Raw genomic sequence first — 15,631 nt, forward strand, 5'->3', positions numbered from 1 at the left:
GTGGTGATGTTAGTGGTGATGTTAGTGGTGGTGTTAGTGGTGGTGTTAATGGTGATGTTAGTGGTGGTGTTAGTGGTGGTGTTAATGGTGGTGTTAGTGGTGATGTTAGTGGTGGTTTTAGTGGTGGTGTTATTGGTGGTGTTAGTGGTGGCAGTAATTTACCTTTCTGTATCTCCTAACTAAAAACAGGGTACTTGAAGGAACCTATGGGTTAGAAACAGTTCAGCTCCTCTGGCTGCCGATCTAAATCAAACCTTCAGAACCAGAACGTCTTAGTTGGTCTAATCATGAAGCTCAGAACATGGTTCAACAAGAGCTATGAGCTCGGCAGCAGTGTTGCTCCGGTCACTCACCTCTATTGGGCCTCCAGAACTTCTCCATGCCATGCCTCATGAGGACGATGCGGGACAGTTCCGTGAACGACTCAATCACGTTGAAGTTGCACAGCGGGCTCATCTCGAAGAAAGTCATGCCATTTTTCTCTGCGTACGCCCGCGCCTGCTCTGTCGGAACCTGACGTTTGAAGGCCAAGTGGAGACGGTTCCCCACGAGGATCCGAGGCAGGCCAGGGGCATGCTGGGGAAAAATAAAATCACATAACTAACAAACCTGAGAGATTTAAATCCCGAAGACACCGATTCAAAACTCTGAAGTTAGAAGAATCAAACAATTAGAGAAATAACAAATTAACATCTAAGTGGACCAGAGACAGACGCTCGTGTCATCTGTCCTGAAGAACTGAATGAAACGTGAGGACAGAAGACATTCTCGTGAAGAACTGAAGACTCAGGCTCTGAAGGCGTCCTCTGAACAGCAGCAGTGGGAAAAGCATTTGTTGAAAATGGTCATTTATTAGCTTAGACCTGAGCTGGATGAAGACTTCTGCACAGTCCATTAACAATAGGAACAGAACAGCTGGTCCAACAGACAGACCCCCTGATGATCAGAACATTTTCATATACAGAACAGCTGAAGAGGAGAAAGAGGTGAATTCAATTCAATTCAACTCAGTTTATTTCTATATCCCCAAGTCACAACAGAAGTCGTCTCAGGGCCCTGAACAGAGACATTCATATATAAAAATAATAATTTAACAGAAACATTCATATATAAAAATAATAATTTAACATTTATTTGAGGAGCAGACTGCTTTGAATTTAACTCCATCACAGAACTCTCATCTTGAGCAAACATGAAGGCGACAGTGAATTGGCTCCTTGGCAACATCACCCTCATGAGGAAGAAACCTTCAGCAGAACCAGGCTCAGGACAAGTGGTCATCTGCTTCGACCGGTTGGGTTTGGTAAGAACAGATACACAATGGCAGGTCAAGAATCACATGTTAAGATAGAATTAGTATCAAATGACAACTATTCAATTTTCACAAAGGAAATGAGGTAAATTTGTCCTCTAGTAGTCCAAGTCTATAGCAGCATAACAAGTCAACCCTAACTATAGGATTTATCAAAAAGGAAAGTCTTAAGCCCAGTCTTAAAACTGGACAATGTTATTAATGTCTGAAAGATAATTGGAAAATAATTGTGAAAAAATGTGCTTGATTGGAAAGAAGATTTACTGTTCTGAAAGGCAGTTTGGTGAATTTGGCGTGTCTACCAAGAAAGGAAGAGAGGCGCAGATAGGTCGTCCATAATCAGAACAGGATGAGTGTTTGGTCGGCAGGAGTGAAAAAGGTCATTGCTTGTCTAACAGTGAAACTTGTTACAGATAAAACATTTTGTGATGCTTTCCAGATGTTTACATCACCAAATGAGGATCTAGTGGAGTGTAGATAACTTGTTTAAACCATAAACAAAACATTTATATTTAAGAAGCTTCTTTGAAATAAAATCAAACTAATGAAATAATTTATGATCATTTTTACAAGGGAAAAGACCTATCTAACAAAATGCATGATAAAAAAAAAACGGGCTTTAAGCTGATCATAAAATTATAATTTTAATTTAATCTACCGGTACTGTGGGTTTCAGTGCACTGAAGAGAGTGCATTTTTCTCACCCACCATAAAAAGATCACTTTATCAAAATGTTCTAAACAACCAAAATTAGTCTTTGCAGATGATGAAATGTTGCAACCAGTTAAATATTTTTCTTTAATTTGATGTGATTTTTAAGTATAGCTATAATGTATAGAGAGTATTGTTAATGTTGGCTTCTCACTTTTTATCTATTCTATTTTTTCTCTATAGGACAGGTCCACAGATGGATGACTTCGGTGGACAATTTAACTTGCATAACCTATTTTTCTTTCTTTTCAAAGCTGTTAAATGTTTGTTACATTGATGTTTTTGACTGCATGATGGATTATTGTGTTATAACCAAAGGAATTTTTTCATGCGCTTGCGAAGGTCTGTTGGATGGTAAAATAAAGAATGAAAAAATTGGGTCAGTTAACAGTTAGGGTTATTGTTTCTGCCCTGTGGGCACAAAATGGATCCATGAAACTGCTGTTTCCTGAGACTTCTACTCATTTAAGTATCAAACACACAAACACACCCATCATTGCACTTACCATGGTAGTTGAATCAAATGATCTGATAAGAGTTTCTTAAAATAAAAGGGATGGAGAAATGCTAATGCTAAATGCATAACTACTTGGTAGAATGAATGTACTGTATGTTGTTCTATTGTTTATATATATATATATATATATATATGTATATATATATATATATATTTATAAGCAGGAAGTGACTGCCTACCATATTTGGCAGACCAACTTCTTCAAAGACTGCAGAATCAGAGAAGAGTCTGTGGGACAAGGAAGGAGAGATGCCCAAATGGTTGATTTAATTGAATGACTTAATATAAGCCTCAAATTCAATTCAATTCAAAAATACTTTATTAATCCCAGAGGGGAATTAAATGTTGTTGTAACTCATCAGCCTGGTTTCATTAAAAAAATGTTATAGATGCTGATGGCTGTGGGCAGGAAGGATCTCTTGTAGCGGTCTGTCTTACAGTGGATCTGAAGAAGCCTCTGACTGAAGACACTGTTGTTGAATGACAGTCTGATGAAGAGGGTGCTGAGGGTGAATCTAAAGCTAACAAGATTTTACTACCACTAACCTTAATAAAATTCATGCATATGAAATGCATGCAAATGCACAGTCGCTCAATCACCGCATGAGATAACAGGGAGGTGGACGATATCAAAAAGATTGAGCAGCTACAGCTTAATAAAAAAAAAAACTATTAACACTACAGCTTTTATATTAAGCAATTAACAACTTTTCACAAAGCTATTACCTTGAGCATAAACCAGGATGTTACTTAAAGGAAAAGAAAAGGGGAGCATGTTTTCACTACAGGTGCTAAGAAAGGAGATGAGTGGACATCAAGGGTTTCCAAAGGAAATGACACTACACAAGGTGTAAGGGTCACAAGAGACAAGACATCAAGCAAAACATTTAATTATATATTTTTTTGTTTTATAATAAAATTACCCATGACTGAACTTTTAGGGTTAGAGATTTTTTTGAGCAGAAGCAAAAATGTGAAGCGACAGCTCTGATGTGATATTAGGAAGCTTGTTAAAATTATAGTTTTATTTAGTTATAGTTTAATAGACAATCTTTGCCAGGCAGGTTGAAAAATATGCAGTGTAATCCTTCAAAATGCACAGATACGGCTGCGCACCTCCACCTGTCTGCTCCAGACCGCGTAGCTGAATTGCTTTGTTCTTCACCAGCAATGTAGAACTGATCTGCGCATGCACCGAGCAGAAAATGAAACTAGCCACTTGTGTATGTTGACCTGCGTCAAGAATGAGTCATAGACAGATGTGGTAGAGAGAATATGGTGATTTTTCAAAATAAAACTTTTTTCCCCTTCTGTGCGGCTCAGTATCCATTGACCCATAGCCCAGTACCAGTCCGCAACCCGGGGATTGAGGACCATTGACTTAGATGATCTTGTTGATAATTTTACAACTTCATTGCAAACTTCACTTGATAAAATTGCTCTGCTGAAAAAGAAAGTAATCAATCAGAGGAAGCTGGCTCCTTGGTTCAATTCTGAGTTATGTACTTTAACCTCCCAGGACCTGGCATCCACATATGCAAGAGTTCAGGTCTTAGGTTAAAGCAGGCATCTAGAAACCAGAAGAGAAAATGGCGCTCCACTAATGTCAATTTTTTTTATTTAACTTGGAAAGATATTCTGCTAACATATAAGCAAGCTCTCCATAAAGCTAGAATTTTATATTGCTCATCTTTAATAGATGAGAATAAAAATAACCCTAGGTTTCTGTTCATTACTACAGCTAGACTAATTAAAAGTCCCATCTCTGATGAACCAAGTATCCCTACAACTATAAGCAGTGATGATTTCATGAGATTCTTTAGAAGTAATATTATTTCAATTAGAGAGAAAATTCAAACCATCCTTCCTTTTAGCACCTTTGGTCCCCTGTCAGATGATGCAGCTTTAGAGATGTTACTAGAACCTGATTTGTGTTTGGACTGTTTTTGTCCTGTTGAGCTCTCTGAATTGTCAAAACTAATAGCTTCATCCAAACCATCCACATGTCTGCTAGATCCCATCCTAACCAGGCTATGTAAAGAAGTATTTCCCCTAATTGATGTCCACATTTTGGATTAGCTTAATTTGGCTCTAATGAATGGTTACGTACCACAGCACTTTAAAATTGCTGTAATTAAACATTTACTTAAGAAGTATGACCTTGAGTCAGAAATTTTGGCCATTTATAGACTTATATCTAATCTAACTTCCATCTCAAAATTTTTAGAAAAGATAGTTGCAGGTCAGTTGCGTGAACATCTACAAAGAAATAATCTGTTTGAAGAGTTTCAGTCAGGGTTTAGAGCTCACCACAGCACTGAATTTGCACTAATAAAAGTCACTAATGATATTCTCATGACCTCAGACAATGGACTTGTGTCTACACTGGTCCTGTTAGACTACAGTGCTGCATTTGATACAGTTGCTCACAATATTTTACTACAGAGGCTTGAATATATTGGGATTACCAAAACAGCTCTAAAATGGTTTAAATCATATCTATCTGATAGATTCCAGTTTGTAAATGTAAATAATGAATCTTCTTCATACACCAAAATTAGTCATGGAGTTCCTCAGAGCTTGGTGCTTGGACTAATACTCTTTAGTTTATATATGCTTCCATTGGGTAAAGTTATTCAATGTCATGGGATACAATTTCATTGTTATGCTGATTTGTCCATGAAACCCAATGAATCCAATCAGCTACTTAGACTACAAGCATATCTTAAAGACATAAAAACCTGGATGACCCTAAATTTTCTGCTTTTGAATATAGGCAAGACTGAGGTTTTGGTTTTTGGACCTGAGCATCTTAGGAATACATTTTTCAGTTTTTCACCATTCTTGGACGGCATTAATCTGGACTCCAGCTCTAATGTTAAAAATCTTGGTGTTGTTTTTGATCAGGATATGTCTTTTAACCCTCATATTAAAAATGTTACTAGAACCACCTTCTTCCACCTGCGTAACATCGATAAAATTAGAAATATCTTATCTAAAAATGATGCAGAAAAACTGGTTCATACATTTGGCACGTCTAGACTGGACTATTGCAATGGTTTGTTATCTGGGTGTCCAAATACTTCTTTAAAATGTCTTTAGTTAATCCAAAATGCTGCTGCCAGAGTCTTAACTGGAGTTAGTAGGAGAGATCATATCTCTCCAGTTTTAGCTTCCCTCTACTAGCTCCCTGTCAAATCCAGAATTGAATTCAAAATCTTACTTTTAACCTACAAAGCTCTCAACAACCTAGCTCCATATTATATTATAGCTCTTGTTGTTCCATATTTTCCTAACAGAGCACTTCACTCTCAGACTGCAGGTTTACTTGTGGTTCCTAGAGTTTCCAAAAACAGAATGGGAGGCAGAGCTTTCAGTTATCAGGCTCATCTCTTGTGGAACCAACTTCCAGTTTATGTCCATAAGACTGACATGCTGTTCAGTTTTAAGACTAGGCTTAAGACTTTCCTTTTTGCTAAATCCTATAGTTAGGGTTGGCTTGGGTTAGGGTTGGCAGCTGACCAGCTGGTGCCTCACACAGGGCACCATAAAATGTAGCAATAACAAAGGCTGAGATTGAGGAAGAAGGGTGACACTTTCTCCATTCCCTTCCACTACATTTTTTTATTTTATTTAGCACTCATTAAAGTGAGGCACTAGCTGGTCAGTTTACTGACCAACAGCAACTTAATTAATATATTCACCCTTTAATAATCAGAACTCAGTCACTGAAGTAGAAACCATTAATTACAGGGAGTCCTATACCATAACAAATGAATATTCATCCAAATGAAAACCAAAGTTGTCTTTGCAGTTTTATTACAAAAATAATCAAACTAAAAATCAACAACAATAATAAACAAACAATATTAATGAATCAATCAAGGCTTAATTCTCTTATCTCAGGCAAAATTAACTCTGAGCAGGAATTATTTATGCGCGCATGAATTTAGACAAAGTTTGACTATTTGAATAAAAGTTTGCTTCGGATTTTGGTTGAAAGAAGCTATTGAATGTGATCAGATAAGTAATTTATTGTCACTGCAAGCCAGGAAACTATTTACCAAGTTGCATCAGCTAAAATGGCATAACCAGACCAAGGCATCATGTCACCAGGTTCTGTTCCTTACCAGGTCAGTATTGAGGGCACCAGGTCACTCGTCTTTCTGGGGTTCTCTGGTAGATCAGACCAGGATACACCATGAGGAGGACTTGCCAGGAACTGCCCAAGGTAGCTGAACGTCAACGTGACAGCTTCAGGGGTCTGTGAGGGCAACAGCTGATGAGAAGATGTACTGTCCATCGGCACCTTCAGTCAGCTTGGGCTTCAAGCTGAGAACGTGAGTCTTGCAGTGAGAAAAGGCTTCATCTTCTGTAGTTATTTAAACTTCTGATTTTCTAACAAATTGTAATTGAACGACATGTTTATCTGCTCAGGAATAAACGAGTGGACCTCGGACTACATCAGGTTTGGGTGTCAAAAGTGAACCACTTTCCGGTTTGGAGACGAAGACGAACACTCCGGTTCAGGAGTCCAAAATGAACTGCTTTTTTCACACAAAGGATCTTTGTGCAAAACAACAGCTCTGAGAAGATTGTTTTGGCATACTAGAGTATATGTTTGGCATACTATGACTCTCCTCTGAAGTAAACAGCTTCCAGCTCAAAGAACACTCACAACAGGTGTCTCTGAAGGAATGAGTTATCTTCTGAAAAACAGGAGAAATATGTTGTTCATATTATAATATTTCGCATTTCATTATAACGATTGAAAACAATCTAAATCATTCATGTTCCCACTTGTTAATCAAATAAAACAAACTGCATTAATGATTTGTTTTTTCTTGCTTAGAAACATAGGAAGAATAAGATAAACATTAGTCAGACTGTAGCTGGCTTTGTGTCCATGGACGGGTGAATGTGTGAAAAACATCAGACATTATTTAGGTCAAATGTAACTTTAAAGAACACAATTCATAGTGAGTCTGGAAGATGAATAAGTGTCAGGGGTCATAGTTAAAGGAGTGCAGTTTCATGCTACACGTTATATTTGCACTTATCACCTATCACTTTATTCTGATTTGGAGTATTTTTGGTTATAGCTCCATTTATAATGGTTTTCACAGAACATTAATAGGAACTCATTAGTTCTCTTCATACTCATTGATTTTCAGGTAACCAGTGTTATTTGACATTTTTCATTTATTTCAATTCAGTATTGACTGTAATACATACTTACAAAGAATTGAATAGACTTATTTGGCTGATGCCCCTGCTTCCTGCTTCAAGGAATGACAAGGCAGAAGTTAATACGAGGGGTCTATTTCTGAGGAGACATTTTTCCTGTAAATGATAGCAACAGGTTTTTTCAGCTCTTCAGGAAGCAATGGCAACTATCCGATGAAATGACTGAGTGATCATATTTTGTTTTAAGTAAGATCATATGTTTTAACTGTTATAACACTAATATTTTACATTATCATTTTATCACAGTGTACAGCACAAAATAAACTCATGTATAAGGATAATTTAATCTTACACTTACTCATAATCTTACACAAACATTTATGGAACACTTAATATGTCAGAATTTTTATTTTATTTTATTTAACCTTTATTTAACCAGGCAAATCCCATTGAGATCACAGATCTCTTTTGCAAGGGAGTTCTGGGCCTGAAGGCAGTCCGACATGCATGTTTTTGGTCTGTGGGAAGAAACCAGAGTACCCGGAGAAAACCCACGCAAGCACAAGAAGAACATGCAAACTCCACACAAAAAGACCCCAGATCTAACCGGGGATTGAACCCAGGACCTTCTTGCTGTGAGGCAACAGTGCTAACCACTGAGCCATCATGCTGCCGACAATTTGGCAGCATTAGTTTATTTGAGGAATTTCTTCAAACAGGGAGGATTGTAGGATTTAAGAGTTTTATTAAATGAATAGGGGAATCACTTGTATAACAAGGCTCTGTGAGAAAGGCTGCATTTGTTCTAGGTCAACCTGACTTGTTCTTTCTGGCAAGAATGTGTTTATCTTACAGGAAGTCAGTGTGCGTCCAATATCTGGGCACTCAACCAGAAAAATGTTTTGAGTGGGGAAAAGTACTGATAAAACTGAAAAACATCTTTCTTATATGGAATGTTATATACTGTAATCTTTGACGTCAATAGAAGGTATAAGAGTGAACAGAGCTGTATTGAAAAGGGGGGATTCTTCATTTGGTTTGTGTGCTATTCAGAGTTCAACTGTACCTTATAACAAAACCCTGACTTTGCAGTAAATCAGAACCAAGGTGTTATAAGATTTTATTTAATTATTCTATTATCAATTGCAGTAAATAGCCACTACAGTGAAGAGTACAGAGGTGAAGAGGAGGGGGAGATGAAGAGGTGGTCAAAAGGAGGGAGTTGGTGAAGAGTAGGGAGGAAGTCAAGAGGATGGGAGTTGAAGAGGAGGTGAAGAGGAGGGAGGAGGTAAGAGAGTTCTGCCCAGTCTCACCTCATCGATCTCCCTGATCCATCTGTCGATGCCATCGAAGGACCAGCGGTTAGTGATGTCATACACCAGTAGGATCCCCTGAGGAGAGACCGGAACATTAGAACCAGGAGATCTGGAAGGTCACCTTGCTCCATGCAGGTGTGTGACCTCACCTGAGCTCCACGGGAGTATGAGCGGAAGATGGTGCAGAACCTGCCCTGACCCGACGTGTCCCTGTGGACAAAAGAGCAACAAAGAAATCTTGTCCAGTTTGGAGTAAAAAACTGCAGAGTTCATCCACCAGGACTAGAATTCAATTCAGTTCAATTCAAAAATATTTTATTAATCCAAGAGGGAAATTCTCTTGGATCTCTTGTAGTGGTTTGTCTTACAACGGATCTGAAGAAGCTTATGACTGAAGACACTCTGTTGTTGTATGACAGTCTGATGAAGAGGGTGCTGAGGGTTGTCTATAATGTTTTACATTTTATGAAGAATCTTTCTTTGTACAATCATCTCCAAATGATCTAGAGGAGTCTCCAGAACTGAGCCAGCCTTCTTTATGAATTTGTTGATCTTTTTTAAGTCACTTGCTCTGGTGCTGCTACCCCAGCTGATGATGGCAGAAAAGACAGCACAGAAGATATGCAGCATCTTGCTGCAAACATTGAAGGACTTCAGCTTCCTCAAGAAGTACAGTCTGCTCTATCCCTTCTTGTAGACGGCTTCACTGTTGCATTTCCAGCCCAGCCTGTTGTCCAGGTGAACCCCAAGGTATTTATACTTCTCCAAAACTTCCACTTCTCCCATGATGGAAATAGAGTTGGACCTGTTCCTGTTTCTTCAGAAATCTACAATCATATCCTTTGTTTTGTTCATATTCAAGATGATTGTTTCCACACCATGCCACAAAGTGGTCCGCCAGTTCCCTGTACTCAGCTTCTTGTCCATCTCCGATACATCTGACCACTGCAGAGTCATCTGAATATTTTTGCAAATGACAGAAGTCTGTTTTGTACTGAAAATCTGAGTTGTACAGAGTGAAAAGGAATGGTGAGAGTACAGTCCCCCGTGGTGCTCCTGAGCTACTGACCACCTAGTTAGACACACAACCCTTCTGCCTCACAAACTGTGGTCTGTCAGGTAGTCTTTGATCCAGGTGATTGTTGAGGCCTCCACCTGAGTCTTCTGGAGTTTTTGACAAAGCCAATCAAGCTGGATTGTGTTAAATGCACTGGAAAAATCAAAGAACATGACTCACAGTGCTGTCTGCCTTTTCTAGATGACAGTGAGTTTGCTGAAGCAGGTGTATGATGGCATCTTCAACTCCAAGTCCATGCTGATAAGCAAACTGCAGTGGGTCCTGACATGTGCTTGTTTGTGTAGACAAGTGGGCCAAGAGAAGTCTCTCTAGGACCTTCATGATGTGGGATGTCAGGGCAACAGGTCTATAGTCATTGAGGACTGGTGGGTGAGTTTTCTTTGGTACTGCAACAAGGCAGGAGGTTTTCCACAACACTGGAACCTTCTCCTGGGTCAGGCTAAGGTTGAACAGGTGCTGCAGAACCCCACAGAGCTGCTCTGCACCTACCTTCAGGACTCTGGGACTGACACCATCTGGACCTGCAGCCTTATTCCAGTTCAGTCTCTCCAGCTGCTTCCTCATCTGACTTCTAGAGACACAGAGGGGGGAGGCAAAGGAGGTATCAGCATCTTCTGATTTGGTTGAAGACCAACATGTAGAAGAAAAAGGGTCCTCCATGACCAAGGTGGTAGATAAAATATTTGAGATGCGACAGGACAGCCTTGGGTCAAAGAAGGGTGGTATATCTGTTTGGATTGTGGCAAGAGAGGAGCATGCTGAGCTTCTTCCTGAACTGAACCTATTGAAGAATGTGTTCAGTTCATTGGCTCTGTCCAGGCTTCCATACTTCTGATCCTCCTCTTGCTTGAAGCCTGTGATCTTTTTCATCACTGACCACACCTCTCTGATATTGTTCTGCTGGAGCTTGCTCTCCAGCTTCTTGTTGTACACCTCCTTGCTGTTTCTTATCTTGACTTTTAGTTGTTTCTGTGTACTCCTCAATAATTCCCCATCTCCCTCCCTGAAAGCTCTTGTTTTTCTGGTATAGCAGTTCCTTCAGGTCAGTGGTGATCCAGGGTTTGATATTGGGGAAACATCTCACTGTTCTGGTGGGAATAGTGTTGTTAACACAGAATTTTATATAGTCAGACACACACTCTGTCACGGCATTGATGTCCTCTCCATGTGGCTGGCAACGTGCACCCCAGTCTATAGACTCAAAACAATCCCGCAGGGCTTCTTCAGCTTCCGTGGACCGTTTTCTCACTGTTCTCTTTATTGCAGGTTGTCTCTGAACAAGGGGTTTATATTTTGAGCAGAGAAACACAAGATTGTGATCTGATTTGCCAAAGGAGAGTCATGCTTTAGCGATGTATGAAACCTTGACATTTTTCAGCATTTTGTTTTCTCTGGTAGAGCAGCTGACAAACTGATGGAATGTCAAAAGTGTAGCAGAGAGTGAGACATGATTAAAATCCCCAGATATTGCAACAAATACACTAGGGTGTTGTGTCTGTAGCTTAGCAGCCTCAGAGCTGATGACATCACACACAGTCTCAGCAACATCATTGGGTTGAATGTAAACAGTTGCCAAAATAACACTGGTGAATTCTCTTGGCAAATAATATGGATGGCAACTTACTGCTAACAGTTCAATATCTTGACTACAGAGACGGCACTTCTCAGTAACATGTCCAGGATTACATCATCTGTTGTTCACAAGCACTGCCAACCCACCTCCTTTTCTTTTGTCACTCCTCTTTAAATCTCTATCTGCTCGTATGGTCAGAAAGCCTGGCAGAGAATCGCTGGAGTCGGGGATATGATCCTGTAGCCATGTCTTAGTAAAACATATAACACTGTATTCCCGATACTCTGGATGAGTCCTTGTTAGGGCTTGAAGTTCATCCAACTTTTTTCCCAGTGATCGCACATCATGATCGATGGAAGAGATAGTTAGAACTTCATTCTCCTCTCCCTCTTCTTTGCTCCTGCTCTGCATCCACGACGCCTCCTTTTCAACTCATTTGGAATTTGGGGCTGTAGTTGAGATATTATTTGAGCTTTTGAGATGTTAATCAGGTGCTCCCGGTTGTTAAAAAAAACACCTTGTTGTTATGGTTACGCATCATAACAAATGTCCAAAGCAAAGATGTTTCAGTAAAAATCCTTCCAGCTGCACAGCGTCTGACACCAGAGGAAATGATCATCCAAAAATAGCGATTTACATCCAGAAAAAAGAGGAATTAACGTTGTCAAAAGTAATATATCAGAATGAAAAAAACAGAGCTACTCCAACATGCAGCCACCTTCAGTGGTGCAATTCTAGAATGCATGGGTCAGGATCTGCTGTGATCCACCGGTCCTCCACAGCTTCACATCAGAAATGGTGTTCTGTCCCGGGACCTGGTTCTGCTGAACCTCCTGCAGTCCTGGCTCTGCCCCTACATTCTCTGACAGTAATCCTAAAGCTCAAACAGCCAAGGCAGCAGCTCAAACATTGGTTCAGTTCAAGCCTAGTCTAAACGAGGACCCAGAGTCTGATGAATTTTAAAGTTCTGGTCTGGACCTGCAGAGAAAACTGAAGACATCGTTTACTGTTGTTTGAGATAAAACCTAAACCTAGACCTCCCACACATTACAGCACACCAAAAGATTTTAAAAACATGTCAGGATTACACTTTTTGCACATTAATGCACTCCCCTCCTTTGTTAAATTGTCATGTTGTGGATTTGGGTCTGTTTGACTTAGTTTTCATTTGATATTATTTCTATCTTAACATGTGACTCTTGACCTGCCATTGTGTGTCTGTTCCTACCAAACCCAGCCAGTCAAAGCAGATGGCCGCTTGTCCTGAGCCTGGTTCTGCTAAAGGTTTCTTCCTCATGCGGGAGTTTTTCCTTTCCAGTGTTGCCTTCATGCTTGCTCAAGATGAGAGTTCTGTGATGAGTTCAATTCAAAGCAGTCTGCTCCTCGAGTAAATAGTATTAAATTATTATTTTTATATATGAATGTTTCTGTTCAGTGCCTTGAGATGACAAGTGAAAACAAAATGGTAATTAAAAGGATAATTAAGAGGAAAAGTAGCGAAAAACAGCTAGATTGTAAGGCGATGTAGAAAACTAAAAACAGGAACAGGAACAGCCACTTAGAGTGGTCATGGTCAAGAGCTTCAGATCTTTTTGCAAGATATTCCAGGAAACAGTAGCAGAGCAGGAGAAGGCCCATTTGCCTACCTGTAGAAAGAATAATGTCCTGAGTGCGCACGCTGCAGCTGCACTCACGCAGTGACATGTAGGAGACTAACCTGTAGAAATAAAGGTTGAATGGAATAAAGAAAAATCTTCAAGTCGTGAACCGTTTAACACAGGAAGTTTTCAAATCAGGAAGTCTCCACTGAAGACTTCAGGAAGGTTTTTTTTTTCACAAAGAAACAAGGAAACTGTCCTTCCTCTCAGAGGAGCACTAAAAAATTCATAAATTAATCACCAGCTGATGGACACAGAAGGACTTGGTAACACCTCAGATGAGCAGTTGAAGTAAATGTCGTTAACACAGCAGAGGATGAATTGTGCCCTTCCTGACCTGGCTGCTCTCTCTCTGAAGACAGCAGGTTGCTCCTCTTCCTCAGACTCTTCTATTGAGGAGAAGCTAAACTAGCTGTAAGAAAGTGGATCGTGTCCCATTCAGCGCCAGTTTTTATTCACATGTGAACCAACTGCCCCAGTGCAGAGAGACTGTTGGATTGGCAGCACAGTTTGAAGCACAGATCTCCCATTGTTAGGACTCAGAGAACTTATACATGAATTTGGACTGAGTGTTTGTCTTCACACGAGTGTTCATCTTCACCTGTTCCTCTTTGACAGACCATGTAGTTTCTGTCACAGATAAATCAGATTTATTGTGAAAGTCTGTCCCCTCCTCCTGCCTCCTGGAAAGAAGTGCAAACAGGTGTGGGTGGTGTAAGGTGTGCTTACCACAGCTCAAGCTTCACCCTCCGGCCGTCCAGAAGGATGGTGGTGGTCTTATAGTCAATACCTGAACAGAGACAGAACCAAAATCATCGGTAGCTAGAACAACCCTGCTGCTGCAAACCATGACTCAGCGTAAAGCAAAGGAAAAAGGACTGACTCAGCAGAAGCCATCCTCATGATGAGGTGCTGAACGTGAACCTGGAGGACAAACAACACACAACCTTCGACCTGTAGGTGCACACGCTCTACACACACCTGTGGCCATGTGGCAACACTGCACACCTGTATGTGACTCCGCCCAAATCAGGAAGTCAACAAGGACTTTTTTTTTAACTTTATTTAGCAAAAACAAGTACAAACAAATATGGCAATTCACAATAGTATAACTCTAAAAAGGGCATAGCAGAGGCAGACTTTGATATGAAAAAAAAAGGAAAGTAAGAGAAAAAGAAGAAATAAAATAAGATAAACTACAACAAGGGAGTATATGTTTTAGGATTAGGATTAACATCCATTAGTGGGCAATTCCATTAACATTTCATACAGGTCTTTATGTGTTTCAATATATTTCATCCATCCATCCATCCATTATCTTTACCCGCTTATTCCATTTTGGGTCACGGGGATCGCTGGTGCCCATGTCCAGCAATCACTGTGCGAGGGGCGGGGTACACCCTGGACGGGTCGCAAGTCCATCATAGGGCCACATAGAGACAAACGAGACAAACAACCATTCACTCTCCCACTCACACCTAGTGACAATTTAGAGTTACCAATCAGCCTAACATGCATGTTTTTGGTCTGTGGGAGGAAACTGGAGCACCCGGAGAAAACCCACGCATACACGGAGAGAACATGCAAACTCCACCCAGAAAAGCCCCTGGACCGGGGTTTGAACCAAGGACCTGCTCGCTGAGAGGCAGCAGCTCTACCAGTTGCGCCACCGTGTTGCCCTCAATATATTTCAGATATTTCAAATATTATTGGAATTCGGATTTTAAAAAATCTTAGCACTCTCTGTTTATGAATAAAGTCAACACACGTCAAACGGACAAAGTCAACACGTCTGTACGAAACCGGAGCAACACCTGTTGTAACACGTCTGTACGAGATTAGAGCAACACCTGCTGTAACACGTCTGTATGAGACCGGAGCAACACCTGCTGTAACACGTCTGTATGAGACCGGAGCAACACGCTTTAACACGTCTGTATAAGACCGGAGCAACACCTGCTTTAACTGGTCTGTATGAGACCGGAGCAACACCTTCTGTAACACATCTGTATGAGACCGGAGCAACACCTGCTTTAACACATGTGTATGAGACCGGAGCAACACCTGCTTTAACACATCTGTATAAGACCGGAGCAACACCTGCTTTAACTGGTCTGTATAAGACCGGAGCAACACCTGCTTTAACTGGTCTGTATGAGACCGGAGCAACACCTTCTGTAACAAGTCTCTTTGAGACCGGAGCAACACCTGCTTTAACATGTCTGTATGAGACCGGAGCAACACCTGCTTTAACATGTCTGTATAAGACTGGAGCAACA

At 40.4% G+C, this 15,631-nt stretch overlaps 1 protein-coding gene across 1 annotated transcript in view; it reads right to left on the reverse strand.

Annotated features, from left to right (window-relative positions):
- The window catches only part of LOC119421055 (ras-related protein Rab-40C), a 19,100-nt gene that overhangs the window by 1,872 nt on the left and 1,597 nt on the right, over positions 1 to 15,631 (reverse strand). Inside the window, exons 3-6 of the mRNA XM_037688448.1 lie at positions 14,082 to 14,142; positions 9,193 to 9,253; positions 9,041 to 9,118; positions 354 to 576 (exon numbers count right to left, since the gene is read on the reverse strand). Coding sequence (XP_037544376.1) covers positions 354 to 576; positions 9,041 to 9,118; positions 9,193 to 9,253; positions 14,082 to 14,142 — 423 coding nt within the window. The remainder of the gene's footprint in view (positions 1 to 353; positions 577 to 9,040; positions 9,119 to 9,192; positions 9,254 to 14,081; positions 14,143 to 15,631) is intronic.

This window comes from Nematolebias whitei, chromosome 15, assembly GCF_014905685.2.
Source record: "Nematolebias whitei isolate Nwh7 chromosome 15, NemWhi1, whole genome shotgun sequence".
In the NCBI taxonomy this organism is placed as follows: Eukaryota; Metazoa; Chordata; class Actinopteri; order Cyprinodontiformes; family Rivulidae; genus Nematolebias; species Nematolebias whitei.